Source organism: Aptenodytes patagonicus, chromosome 6, assembly GCF_965638725.1.
Source record: "Aptenodytes patagonicus chromosome 6, bAptPat1.pri.cur, whole genome shotgun sequence".
NCBI classification, from domain to species: domain Eukaryota; kingdom Metazoa; phylum Chordata; class Aves; order Sphenisciformes; family Spheniscidae; genus Aptenodytes; species Aptenodytes patagonicus.
In genome coordinates, this window is record NC_134954.1 from 70,508,755 (window position 1) to 70,524,429 (window position 15,675).

The 15,675-nt window shown below is 35.9% G+C and overlaps 1 protein-coding gene across 3 annotated transcripts in view; it reads right to left on the bottom strand.

Moving 5' to 3' along the window:
• The window catches only part of LRP1B (LDL receptor related protein 1B), a 780,133-nt gene that overhangs the window by 254,497 nt on the left and 509,961 nt on the right, over positions 1-15,675 (bottom strand). For all 3 annotated transcript variants that reach the window (XM_076343117.1, XM_076343116.1, XM_076343115.1), the window contains 3 exons: positions 14,524-14,706; positions 6,783-6,983; positions 4,153-4,398 (listed from right to left, as the gene is read on the bottom strand). In XM_076343117.1, the coding sequence (XP_076199232.1) occupies positions 4,153-4,398; positions 6,783-6,983; positions 14,524-14,706 (630 nt within the window). The remainder of the gene's footprint in view (positions 1-4,152; positions 4,399-6,782; positions 6,984-14,523; positions 14,707-15,675) is intronic.

The window sequence follows — 15,675 nt, forward strand, 5'->3', positions numbered from 1 at the left end:
AACAAAAATTTGATGTTGTTTTCCCACTTGATTCCTCTTCTGGAAATTGAGAGCAAGTACTTTTTATTTTACCAATTGCTTAAGAGTATTTTCATAAAATCTCACCTTAACTCAATTCAATGTAATGATTATTGATTCCATTCTTTAAAGCTGTTTTTAAAGAAAAGTAATTGATAATTTATTAGAGGAAAATCATACATTTCTGTACCTTCTGATTTCATGACTGCACCAAGCTTTTTTATCATATAGGTAAGTGTATAAAATATATGATACAAACATAAAGCATGAACTGCATTAACAGTTGTAAGAAAAAATTCTGATAGAAGAAAACTGCCTAAACAACACACTCAGAAAAGGCTGTATAGAAAGAATAATGCTTCACCTTTTCCAGTGGTTTTAATTTAAAATTCTTTCTTGGAAAAAATGCTAACTGAAGCTTACTGTAACAACAGTAGCACAGCGAGCAACCTACACTGTGCTTTTATGAAATTTACCTCAAAGGAAAATGATAACTTTGTAAAGAGTCCGAAAAAAAACTTTGACTTTGCTCAGAGAGGGTTGGACCATCCTTCCCGCCGCACCCCCCCCCCCCCCATTTCAGTATTGAAAGCTCTCTGGAAATTATAACAAAATTGAATTTAAACCCAGCTAAAACAGATCAAACGTACAGACACATCACCCTCTTTTCCAAATATATATATCTCTCTCTATAGTAATATAACAGAGTTCCCACAGCTTTGAAAAGGTTGACAGTCATTTTTTAACTACATCTATAATAAGCTAAGTGTTTCTGAGTTCATCTAACTTTTATTACGCCAAATTCTGAAAGGCTGAACATAAACATGAAATTTAAATATCTTTCAAGAACAGTTTTTTTTCTGTATGCTTATTATCATCTATAAGAGTGCAAATGCAATATATCAGCACAACTTATTTTGTAATATGTTCCAAGAGAAACTAGGAAGAAAAGTATGAAAACATGTAATTTATATTGACTTTCTATCTGAATAATGGAGCTCTGTAGCATACTTTTAGTTCAATCAATACAAATTCAAATGTGAATAAAACATTTAGTCTTTGGGAAGTCAGTAATGTAACAGTACACATGCCAGAACAGCAAAAAGCAAACTAGATGAAAACAAGAGATATGGAAAGTGAAGAAACTCTGAAGGAGAAAAAACACAACACTTAAAATCCTCAAAAATGAAGAGAACATAAGCAGAAATAAGGAAAAACAGGGGAAACTAAGAGAAAGACATTGAAAGAGAAACTAAAAAGAAAAGAACTGCTCAATTCAAGCAATTTATTTCTATATAATTATTATTCCGTAACTCATTATATTTCTCTGGTAACTCATTAGATTCCTCTGACAAACACTATTTGATTCTGATATGCCGTTAAAAAAAAAAAATCATATACATTACTGCATTTTCAGCATTCATATTCCCATTAGATTTCTGATGGACACTCAAGTAAACGTTTTTACAATATTTTGAAAAAGTGAAATGCCGCATACTAACTTTACATGTTATTGCTGTGTGCTAGTGAAATGTTTGACTGTATATAGGAAAGTGCTATTTTAGATAGCAAAAAAATGCAGCTGAGGGCAAGGTAATAATTTTCCTCTGAGTAATTTTTTTCTCCTGGAAAAAGGATTATTAGTTACTGCTTTAATATAATACACATCTACTCCCGGTTAAAGGCATTTTAAATCACTATGGGTATTCTAAGAATTACTTTATACCAACTGGTATTATTGAAGAAGTAGTTTGGCATTTGGGGGACTGTTTATCTTCGCAAGATCACTGAACTCTACTTGTAATAGTACTGTATGAAACCTTTTAAAATTTATTTTATGTTCATTTAAGATCTCATGCACAGAGACATAAATGGTATGGACATTTTGAGGCTAACAGATTCACAAATGAGACCAAAATTGTGCTCACTTTACTAAAATGCTCTTCACACAGTCAACAACTACAGTATCAGAGGATCTGTCCTTCAGAGTATTTATCATGCCTTTCAAATGAAATAAACTGAAAGGGGCCAAGATTATTAGTGACTATAAAAGCATATGTCATATTTAACATGGAATAATTTTATTGCAGCTTTGATGACATTAGGATAGTATCTTTACGGTTTGTAAAGAAAGGTATCATTTTTCTTTATACCAGCTGACATCACCGGTCTCAGATCATATATTTAATATTACATTCTTTGAGAAAATCTGTGAAAAAGCAATTTGTAACTTCAGATTCTCACCAACATCAGTAAACATTAAGCAGAAATATCTCATGGGCTTAAGAAAAACTGCAAAACCATGGTCTCACTTTTCTTTTCAGCACAAGTGAGTGTATTTCACTTTGCGGTTTTTTCCCTTACCTTCCAAATACTGGTCATTTCTATTTGCTTTAATTTAAAGTTTGTTTCAAGCTTTCCTCCACCAAGTTACTGTCTTAAACGCTTTTAATCCTTTCATTTCTGTAATCCAGTAAGAATGCACTTTTTGAATTATTGGAAATGTCCATAATAAAACAAATCGGATTGATTAAAAGTCAATGAGACTAAGACTAAAGCAGTGTCATAAAATAAGAATTTTAACAGCAATAAAGTTCACATATACAGAGCCACAGTAATATGCCAGTGAAGCATGATTTGAGAGTCTATCAGCATAGCTCAGTAACATCTGAACAACATATGTTCCTGATCTCATACTGGAGTCCCATTTACGTATGATAGTAACAATTATGGAGACACAAAGATTTAATTTGGAGATAATTCTGGAAATTGTAATAACAGTTATTCTGGCCTGATGAATGTAAACCACATTCTTAATGAATTTAAAAAATAGCTCAAAGGCAAGACGTGTAATTTACGAGAACATCCATGACATAAAACTAAATTTTAATTTGTTTTGGCAAAGAGAAACATTATTTTTATCACATGCAATAGATATTTTGGCCATAAGTAAATTATGGGCTTCGTTACTACTGTAACAAGGTTCTAAAATGTTTTGTTAATTAGCTCAAACATTGTCAAAGCAGAAGGATTAGAATTTGCCTTTTCTGAAATATGGACCATTAAGTTGGCTGCTAGCTACTAAATTATTTCAGGTGACTAGCAATTGGAAAGTTGGGCTTTTATTTCTAGCTTACTGATTCAGTATTTTTTCATGTGATTCATCTGAGGAAATGCTGAGTATCTGGAATAAATCAGGAATATCTTAATCATGATATCTATTGAATTATGAAATACCCAAATAAATGATAGACGGTTTGGGAGATATTTCTACTCAGAAATGGTAAGGTACTATCAAAGAATAAAGATAATAAGGAATAAAAGTATCAAAGAATCCTAAACTGAAATTTTGAAAATCTAGACAATCAATGCTATTTTAAACTCCCTACAGGGGGGTAAAGATGTGATGACAGTTTATATTGCACATACGTGTTTGTATTTCACACACATACTCACACTGCACTTGAAAAAGACACCCCTAACATAGTTTCTAAATCATGCTTCAGTACATGTCAATAGTGAACAATGAGGGGAATGCATTCCCCTCTCCCGTTTTGGCTTAGGGTGGTTTCCTTCTTGATTAGTGAGCTGAACGGGCTTACTGATGTCAAAAAGCAAGAACCAGAATGTCGTAGGTGAAAAAATAGCTTAAAGTGTGAACACTAACAGGCAGCAGATAATTGACTATGTGTGTGTGCGTGCACGTTCAAAATTAAACTTCTGAACCTTCAACTAATACTGATCAATATCATGATGTCATAGATTGATCCATTTTTTCAAAATACATAGTAAATCCCCCATATTCTATATATACACACACACACTTACATATATATATCCCCTGCATATTCAATATACATGAAAAACTGTGTAAAACTTCAAATTACTTAGAAATTATTTGGTATTAACACTCTTAGAAGGTCTTATAAGCAATGAACTAATATTGCGATACCCCTTCATCCTGCATTAAAGAAAAGGGACAGCTTTAATGAGTTCTTCAGATTGCTATCAGCCCCACATTTGGATAATCCAAGCCTGTATTTCTTATTTAAAAAAAGGAAATAACCTCTCACTAAATGGACATAACAGCTATTAACGACTGGAATATTGAAAATACACTGAATTTCAACTTACCAGTACTAACGCAATTTTCTCCATCCTTACTAAGCTTCCAGCCTTCATAACATGAGCACTTGACAGTATTTTTATGCTGTTCACATACTTGACTACACTTAAGGTGCTTGGTACAGTAATCCATAATCTCACAAGTTTTGTTGTCTATACTAAGACTGAATCCTGCAGGGCAGGAACATACAATTCTTCCTCCAGGAACCACGGAACATTGATGGCTACATCCACCATTGTTAAGTGAACATTCATCTGAAATAACATGGAAAAAAAAAAACATTAAGGGCCACAAGGGCTGTCAGTTATACTGAATATTCTTAAAGTCACCAGGTCAACTAAAACACAGAAAAGGCCCCTAAGAAGCGCAAACTGGATTTTACATTTGTTAAACAGCTTTCTATATTTATTTTTAAAATTAGATAATTTGCAAGTATTCAGCATGGCAGCTTTACGGCAATCTTTCAGGATTTTAGAATGGCAGATGTACAACGTATATACATTTTTACAAACCTTCATGCATATTATTTCATTCACTTAAGAATTAAAGAGTGTCCATACAGAGTCAGTCCAAAGACCATTATGGGTCAACCGCCTTCAATGGTGACCAAAAGCTGACGTACAAAGAAATAAGCATACTTTCCCAAATACTTTCCTTGCCTCCAGCCACTTGAGCTTGCGGGGAGAAGGCTCCAACTCTTAGTCCTATGTATCTATATCCCAAGCAACTTGTCAAAGAAACACGTATAAATAAGATTTAAAAATCAGGACTTCTTTCTCCTCCTTTTCCAATAACAGCTACTAGAGAATACTACTTCTGCATTCTCTGTGTCAGTGCTCTCACACTATATTCTGCAGATAACTGATTATTTGTAAAGCTCTGCTAAATGGATTGAAGGTGATTTGTGAAACCTTGAAAGCATCTGAATTAAAAGCAGGATAATTGTGTCTGTGAGAAATTCTGTGACTTCTGAAGGAAAAAAGCACAGAACTACTCCTTACCTCACAGTACTACTGAAATCCAGGGAATCAACGGGAGGGCCAAACTGGTCCATTGTTACACTGGAAACTAGGTTTCACTTTTATTTTTAATCTATTTGCGTCTTTTAGTTATTTTGTTTGATTCTAACAAGTCTCTGAAAGCCTTGCTCACTTGTGATAAGATGTGTAAAACACAACAGTTTTCTACAGGAGAATTATTTCCTTCCCACTTAAAAAAAAAAAAAAAAAAGCCCTTCTTGCAACAGTCCTTGTTCAGATTTGTGGGGGTTTTTTATCATGACAAAAAAGGATCAAGCTCCTTTAACATGCAAATGTGTTGCTCCTCATCCCATATTTGTCCTTCAGTTTATGCTTAGGTATGTTTTAAAACTAAGTAATTAACAACTGCTGAAATACTTGTTGACTAATAACACACCGTCTAAAAGTTGTAACAACTGTTAAAAACCAAGCTTGGCCCTACACAGTATCCAACAGGATATAGGTGTCATAATGGGCTACTACTAGTAGGAAGATAATTGTCCAAACACAGAAATAGCATAGAAAGAATATAAATGACCTTAATGCTGTAATTTTTTTCACCTGGAGTCTAGACAGCGTGGGATTCATACGTAGCTCTCAGAGGATTTAGGTCTACAACGTAATCTTAACATATTCCAGAGGAACACTGAATTTAAGATATCCTCTCACAGTCCAGTCTGCAGACCAACAGAGCAGGACAGCGTAAAGATCTCTCTGCCATATCCCGTGGCAGCTGTTCCCCGGCCAGTGAACTCTGCCTCCTACGCTAAGCAATTCAGGTGACTCAGCACAGCCCAGTGCAGGCTCTCCTAGTAGAGATAGATCCTAGAGGGTGAAAATGCTTGTAAACATCTCCAAATGCATTGTAACAAAACACTGGAGATGATTGTAAAACATTTTTTGCAAAGCAAGGTCAGTGGGGAGAGGCAAATTGTTGATATAATAAAAAAGAATTATAAAATTACCTAATTTTTTCCTACAAACCATGTTTCGCTTCTTATCTCTAAACCATTGCTATAGTACAATACCACTGCTACAGATTCTTTTAAAATCTATTCATTTTATCTTTGCATATATTTTATAATAATTCAATTAGGTTATTTGTTATACTTCTGTCAGATTTATCAAATTATTTTTGTGCTTTTCTTACTGAATACAATTTTGCTGAGATAACCCACATTGTCTGACATGCCATGAAACCCTTTCCAACACCACCATCAGGGAGACATGTTAACTCCTCCTAGTCATCCCAATGCATTTCTTTATGAACTCCTACACAGCTACTGATAGGATTCTATCAACTCAAGCTTCTACAGTTTGAGAGAACTGCAAATTAGCTTAAATCCTTTCATATATACCAGAGCCTTTTAAATTGTTTACCTCCAGGAGTATTTTAAGGGGTTAGGAAATGAAAGACTTGCCTAAGGAACTATGTTTTCTCTTATTGGAAGAAAACTAATACTTGAAGCACAAAACCAGTATGATTTAGATTACATAAAAATCCTCACATAGGCCACTGATAAAATTTCAGTAAGATTAACATGAGAACTGCTTTTTCAACAGTAAGTATTGTGACAGACAATATCAAGAATAATCAGGAAAATGTGTCTAAAAAGTACCACAAAGATCGCCTTCATCAGATCCATCAGGACAATCTCTTCTCCCATTGCAGAGCTTCTCAGGCTGTAGGCAGATGGAGGTATCATTAGCACAAGGGTATTTTGGTGGTCCACACATATAGCCCTCGCAATTATCCTCATCAGACTGATCCTCACAATCAATATCGCCATCACATAGCCACGCTTTGCTAATGCATCTCCCTTGGAGAAAAGAGACAATAAACACAGGAAATCAGACTGGAAGCAAACTTCAGTAACATTACAGAGATATTTTTTTAATTATGCTTTTCTATTAGTAGTACTTTCCTCTTAGGTGAACAGAAAGAAACCAACTTGTACTTATACTCTGAAGCATAATCCGCATCAGTGTTGACAGTCTAATTTTCCAAACAACATCAATCCTAATTATTTCTGTGCTGAACAGAACTGCATACAGGCAGGACACGTCCTCATAATCTGTTAAATATATCAAATTATACTAAAATGTTTTAATTTTTGTTTTTAATTTCTGCTTTTCTTCATCTTTCTTCCTTTATCTTCTACTCCAACAGCCTTCCATAGGAGCAATGTTTCAATATATGACTTTCTATTAGCATGGCTTTGAGAAACAAAAATCCTTCTAGGAAGTATACACAATACATTCCCAGATTACGTCAGATAAATGATCAGCTTTTAGACAAAATAACTACAGCAGATGAAATTTGTTACATGATTTCAGTTTTATCAAACCAGGCTTCAGATAATTTCTTTCACTCCTCAAAAAGGGAAAAAAAAATTCCACTTTTGTGCTGACCATCAATGTTTAGAGGTGCAAGACAGTCTCTTGATTGAGAAAGGGGTTATGATCTTTAAAAAACATGCAGATATTAAATTAGAATCACCCAAGCCAGGGATTTTAATAGGTGAAAACCAGCCAAGATTGTGAATGCTACCACTTAACAGGTGTGCATGAGTGTGTGCTCCTGTCCCAAACTATTCTTCAGCTCTCAAGCATAAACTTGTGACTTGCTAGCTACAACTACTAGGGGCTAGCTGTAAATTTTGATAACACCTGGACTGAACACAAGTGGCATATACTTTATTCTCCAAGTAATAAAGAGACAACGTCTCTGATGAGTCGTCATCCCTGGAGGCATTTAAAAGGCATGTAGATGTGGCGCTTAGGGACATGGTTTAGTGGTGGACTTGGCAGTGTTAGGTTTACGGTTGGACTCGATGATCTTAAAGGTCTTTTCCAACCTAAATGATTCCATGATTCTACTCTATGATTCTAACAGGTAGAACCACAGGTTAGGAAGCTGATCTTGCACTGTGTTTCTGCATAGAAACTATTTAGGTAGAGAAAATCAGGCTGGAATGGGAAGGAAGATCCAGGAAACGTGTGGATCCATTGACAGCAATGCTCGTGGATGCCCAGGGACTGGCTGGTTACGCCCGAGACTGGTAACTGCAAACTGTTGCACACCATGAACTGACACTACTTTCTGCCCAACCTTCCCAGTTTAGCAGCAATCTTCCCAATAGTAAATTGAGACTGATTATGACTTTGGGGGGGTGAAGTAAGCGAGTGAACATGTGAAATAATCAACTCTAATCTCCTTGGTTCTTTAATACACATCAGTGCCAAATTCACTACAGGCTGTCTTTTACTCTGTATTGCCCATGACATGGTTCAATATAAAACCACCTCAAAATAGATTCCACACAATGTAGCAACAGTCCCTAACTGTAACTCTACTGTTTGCCATAATACAGTTTCCTTTAAAGGAAATATTTGTTTAAGATTAGCGTAATGCTTTTCGTTTGATATTTTAGTCTTCTTTTAACGGGAAGGGTGCCATCGTCCTCACAGAATGACAATGGGATAAAATACAGTGAAACAAGAACAATGAAAAAAAAAATGTTTCTGTAGCATCTCATGAGGCAAATGTGAGACCGCTTTCACTTTTGTTGAAGAAAAGCAAGAAGTGAAATTCAGGATCATACTACAGTGAGTGTAGTTTCAAACAACAGAACATAAATTTACCAGTGTAAAATCACCTGGAAAACTTAAACAGGGAGTGGTGTCAATTAGAATGAAAAGCTTTCACCATTTTCTATAACGGTCAAAGTCCCAAATATCCTAGACTGAAAAGACAGAATTGCACAGACACAAGAAAACAAAGTTGTAAGCGTATGTATGCAGTTTATCCTTACATGCAATCACAAGTGTTTCAAAAAAGTGTTCGTATTCATCGTTAACCTGAAATGACCATTGATTTTATACATTATTATAACATAGCAGTAGAATGAAAGCTAATGAAAAACGACGTCAAGCAAACTAACCAGATCCCAGAGTAAATTGACGTTGCTTCCAGTAGAGCTCCTAATCTGTTTTTTAATCTTTTATACATACAAGTGTTTAGAGAGCAAATCAGTTTTCCTGCCTTTCTCTTACATTAATGAAGATATATTTTATAATAAAAGATTCGCCTTCCACTATGATAGCTATGACATGTTCTTAAGTGGAATATACTTACAAGGAATTAATCTTTGCCAAAATTGCAAAGAGATGGACTTAATGAAGTATTACGACTGTCTTGAAATCATGACTTAAAATTCACTGAAGTATTTTTGCTTTATTGCCTCTTATTGAAATTCACGTTTTTGGTTTCCAGGAACCTTTCTAGTAAAATTCCATCACAAATTAATTAACTCAATGAATATATCTGTTCTTTTGCATAGCTCTTTTGTGTAACACAGAAGAAGTACGTGTAAAGTAGTGAATCAGAAGTTCTGAAGCAACAAGTATGTGGGAAAGCCGGATCCAAATGCTTCTCCAACATTTTCTATTTCCTACAAATACTAGCAAGTACAACAGAATTAACTTTTTCTATACTGTTCAGTCTTTGTTGGGATACTGAGCCCAGGAGATTTTTTTTGACTGATTATATATTCAACTGTAGGAAAACTACTTTGGTGGAGTGTTAATTGCATTCAGTTTCCTCTTACAGTTACTTCTTACTGCCTAAAGCTGTAATGCCTTCCTAACCTATAGAATGGACTCAATCTCATTCCTATCAAAATGAAAGAATGCTCTAATCTGAAGTATTTAACAAAATGTTGTGATGGTCAATGATCTTTCTGGTCTTGTAGAACAAACCTGAGACTTAGACTGAAGTACTTTGGTTCAAGAACATGATCATTTCTGGTATTTAAAAGCTTTTAGTAGAAAGCAGATGTTTATAAATGTCTCCTGGATGAGACAGAAGAAAAAATTTCAGGGCCTAAAGACGACAGCTGTTACCACAGAAAACAATGATAATATGAACTGAGGATCAAAACAGTATTGGAACAACATATATCACTTTCTAGCTTACTTGCTGTGGTGGTGGTTTCTTTTTATTTATATTTATATTTTTAATGTCAACTGAATCCACCCCTCCAGTTAGAAATTTCATCATTCTGAACCATCAGTATGTTCAAAAAGGTTATTAAAGTAGTTGCACAAGACGTGCAGCTCTAATGAGACGGAGCAGGCAGGGAACAAGTGGAAGCAATGCTGGTAAGCCCACCTTATGACCGATACCCTTTCCATCCACCCTTTGAACTCCTCCATGCTTCCTATTCTTATGCTCTTACTAAATCTTCTCCTCTTCCAAAACTCCTCTCATGCCATATCGCTCCACAGTAACTCTTCCCTCCTCATCAGCCCTCACTTAATCTGTAGGGCAGCCCTACCAATTTCCTCATCACTTTCTCTCTCAAAAACCCTTTCTTCCCTGCCTTCCTCAGTATCAACTTCTCTTCATTCTTCTCTACTTGTCACATACTTGTATCTTGACTTACACTCCCCATCCAGACGGTACTATTGCTGCTGCCCTCCTCTTCCAGTATCACTGCAACAACCACCCCTTGACTTTATTTCCTCTCTTTGTACAGTCCTTATTTTCCATTCCAAAGAAATCCTACTTCTTCCCTCATCTTTTTTTTTTTTTTCTCTAGTATATTATTAACATGTGAGAAAAAAGAAGTACAAAATAATAGCCCACAGGGTAGCATTAAAAATAGTAAAATACAAAATTAACCGCTTCTTGAAAGAAATATAAAAAGCAGCAAGTATGACAAATATACAATAGAGTTCAGATCTACTGCTTACTAAACTGACGTATTCATGGCGCTCTTGCATTTGTCTTCACTGAAGTACTTGATTATCATCATTAGAGTAATTAGATGACTTTTTAAGTGAGATTGCACAGATTCTGCTCTTGGTCCAGTACTACTAACTGCAAAGTAGGAAATGGAATAAAAAGGATAGATTTATGTAATTCATAAAACTGAGTTGAAGTACATGCCTGTAATAATTTTTGGAGGACAGAATCAGAATTTAAAACAGGAAGTTGGATCTTAGTCAAATCTAATTTAGTCTAGTCTAATTTAAAAGAAGTCTAATCTAATTTAAAAGCAGAAAATAACTGGCTAGAAGCAGTCCAACAGTAGTCAATCTCAATCAGGTAGTTATTGCATCTCATATCCTACTGCTGCGCAAACTCTAGTATATTTTTCATCACACATCACCAAACACAACCGTGTGATGTTCTTGAAAAAATTAGAAATGTCATTCTGAAATCTGTTAACTCAAGTGCCCTGCAGCATTTTGGCTGACTTTGGATACCGCAGCTCAAGAGCTGCACAGGTCGGACAGTTCCAGTGAGGCCAACAAAAATACTAAAGTTTTAAAAATATAAAATAAAAATAGAAGACATGTGAGGGGAAAAAAAAAATAATTTGTTTATTCAGCCAAAAATATGGTTAAGGAGACATATGACAGAAGTCCTTCAATATTCAAAAGATTTTTATACCAGTGAAAAGATGAACACAATCAACTAGGCTTGCAGCAAAGATTCAGATGACTTATTAGGAAAAAATGTTCAACTGTTAGAGGCAAATTACTAAAAGGCTATCTATATAGCCTCTATTGGATATTCTTAAGTGCATATCAGAAAAGGGGCTGGATGTGATGGGTTCTTGAGACCACCATTACTCTAAGCAGAAAAATCATGTTTGGCTGAAGGCTGACAAATGCTGTAATTGTAACATGACACGCGTGTCTGTGGCATTGCGACAGATTAACCAGAGCCAACAAAAACTACAGTAAGGAAAGACCCTGCAGCTACTATTTACAGCCATAAAACAAAAAAAGAAGTAAGCAAAAAAGTGGGCAGTAACATTTCACTATTACTGTTCTCACCAACTGTAATTTCCCTCAAAACGTATTGGCTGTTTCACCTCCCCCCATACACACGTTCCTACCCAGACCCATCATATTCTGTATTAGGAAATCAGATGCCACCACCTAGGAATCTGTAAGGGAAGAATTAGCCAATTCCTCCCATCTGAACATTTCTCATAAATGGGGAAGCTAGACAGTATTCTTTCTTTAGAATAATCCACAGAGAAAATCACGTTTATTCTGGAACCTGAGAAACTATTTCTCATAAAACCATTACTAGTCATTTGTCCTGCCATATGGAATTAAACTGAAAAGTAGCTAAACAAAAATTTGCTTCTGCTGTTTTCTGTTCCAATGCATTACCAACATGCCTCCTCCAGAACAGCAGTTTTGCTCCTTCCAGGACTGATGGAAGGAAAATAGTGAAAGAAAAAAAATTATGGATGAAACTGTCACAACTGATACCTAAAGTGATGTTTCCACACAACCAACAAGCATGATTGCATTTTCCTCTAAATCAAAGCCACATACCCTTGAATTTAGCCAACGTTTGATGAAAATAGTTTTTTTGCCGTATTTATATGCGGCAGCTGAAGAAGTCATATTCATCCTTCATCCTGTAAACTGACTGAGCTATTGCCTTCCTTGTGCACAACTGTAAACATAGCTAAGCGTATAGTGAGGCATCATAGTTTGAGACCTTTTCCCCATTTAAGCACTAGGAAAAAGACAGTATCCGGAAGAAGTGTATTTCCTGTGTCAGGGTTTCTATCAGTCTATTTCAGGGAACAGACCATTCTATTAAAAGTGAATTATACCTTTTTACCTATTGAAGCTATTTCATTTAACAGCTACTTGTTCCATACATCTTTATTGAAACTGTAAGAACACAAAACGAAATGTATGTTTAGACAAAATTCAGTATTCCATATTTTTTAATCTGGACATTATGATTTCTATATGTCCTGGTTTTGGCTGGGATAGAGTTCATTTTCTTCATAGTATGGGGCTGTGTTTTGCATTTGTGCTGGAAACAGTGTTGATAACACAGGGATGTTTTCATTACTGCTGAGCAGTGCTGACACACAGTCAAGGCCTTTTCTGCTTCTCACCCCACCCCACCAGCGAGCAGGCTGGGGGGGGCACAAGAAGCTGGGAGGGGACACAGCCGGGACAGCTGACCCCAACTGACCCAAGGGATATCCCACACCATATGATGTCATGCCTAGCACATAAAGCTGGGGGAAGAAGGAGGAAGGGGGGAGCATTCAGAGTGATGGCATTTGTCTTCCCAAGTCACCATTAGGCGTGATGGAGCCCTGCTTTCCTGGAGATGGCTGAACACCTGCCTGCCGATGGGAAGGAGTGAATGAATGCCTTGTTTTGCTTTGCTTGTGTGCGTGGCTTTTGCTTTGCCTATTAAACTGTCTTTATCTCAACCCACGAGTTTTCTCACTTTTACCCTTCCGATTCTCTCCCCCATCCCACCGGGGGGGAGTGAGTGAGCGGCTGGGTGGGGCTTAGTTGCCAGTTGGGGTTAAACCATGACACTATAAAATCCAAGTAGCAGCAAACCTCCAAGCATTTCTAAGACATCCTAAAGCAGTTCACTTATTAAAAATGAATGCTGTTCACACTGTAGATTTGAATAAAGTATCTCACTGTATCCACACATGTTCACAAATACTTTTGGACAGAACTGACGTAACTAGACTGCAACATTTATCATGCTTAGCTATAACAGAGGCATTAGAGTGGGTTCTCCTTTCCTGTAATAATTATAGTTGCCTAATGGCAACAATATTACTACTTGTTATATCCAGAATTAAGTTTTGCTTTTAGAACATATTTTACCCCCAATATTTCATTAACCTTTGAAAGAATTTGTAAAAAGATTAATACAATGCTGACATATATTAATTTCTTCCTTAACTGGACTGTCCCTTAAGAAAATGTTCCATCTAAGTGTTATTTTGCAAAATATCCTCATGTAAAGACTGTCTCATTCTTTTCACATTTTTTGATGAAGTATACTTAGCAGAATTTGATTTTAAACATTCTCAAAGAATGTATTTTTCTTCCACTATTACGGTTTGAATTTCCAGTGCTGTAGTCCTAATTCTTAGAAGTCTTCTAGCTAATTACTTTATACTATTTCAATCAACTTCCTTCTAGGGCCAAAGATGGAAAACAGAAGAAAATACCTGGACTTTGAAGTACTATTAAGTGCGACATTTAAGTATTTGGTTTGATGTACTGTCATATAGAACAGTTTCAGCTTTAAGTAATTTCAAAACCCATCCATTTTATATTGTAAATATAATATTTTATATTGTAAATGAGAAAACAGGTTAGGGGAAATATATTAATATTCTTCTCCTGGTATGAGTACAACAAGTAACATCACCTCAGTAGTATTAAACATTAAAAGCAGTATTCAAATAGTAGATATGTGATCAAATCACACAAACACACAGACAGACACACACAATGAGTAAATGAGACCAAAACATATCTGCAAGCATATACCTGTACTCTTGCAGGAGAACTTTGTTTTTTCATCACATAGTCGTATAGTTCCATTACAGCCTTTTTCATCACTACCATCTTCACAGTCCTTTTCTCCATCACAGCGCCACAACTCAGGAACACAGTTCCCATCAGGACTGCACTGAAATTCCTTCCCATTGCATCTTCCAGGAGAGGGAGTTTCTTAGAAAAATAAGAATTACAGTGAAGAACTTGCTCATGTGAGTTTTTTCCATGCCAAGTCTACAATGACTTAGAATCCCCCTTCCTAACCAAAGCCAAAAGCAGAGTCCCCAGGTATAAGACTCAAAACCCACTATTCCTTTCTAACTCATCACTCCAACACAAGCTTCAGACAAGCTCTTTCTTATCCTGCTCGCTCCCTTCACTCCCCCTTCCACCACAGGCTCAAGGTAAATACCAATTTATTTTTTTTGCACAGCTGTTGGACAAGAATGAATTTGGAGATGTAAGGAGGGCCAAGGCTGATGCAGTTTTCCTGGTGCTTCGTAAGCCCTGCCTCTCACCCTCAAGCTACATTCCCTCCTCCTTCTTCATTCTCCTCTTTTTTCCACCAAGGTCCATCTCCTAGTTCACAAAACATGAAAGGTCACACCTCTGCTGTAACTGCCACAAGAGTTCTGGCCCCGACACCTGCCTGCCTTGTGCTATTACAGCACTGGCAGACTAGTTGTAGCCTTTCTGAATTCCACAGCAATAAAATTCAGTTCAGTGCAGCTATGGAATCAGTCTTGAATGTTTCAAAACACAATAACTATGTGATTTTAACTATTCATCACATACTTAATTCTCTTAAGTATTTTCTAGATTATGGCCTTTTCAATTTTATCCTTGCCTTCTTTCTCCCAAACTATTACCACTGTATTTCTAGTATTTCATAACATACAAATGACAATAATGTACTTTAAAGTAATGATAAGCTTATACATTCCTGTTTGTACCAAAAAGCATTATCTGAATAAATTCTTATAGCACTGTCTATAAATATACGGTTTATTTCATTAAAAGTTGCTTTGGTTTTTTTCCTAAATAATCTGCATTCTTGCATTCTATTGTAAATAAAACAAAGACAAGTTGTTGGACAAGTGCACATCATGTAGCAGAGCAGGACCAGAAGATGTATGAACTGAC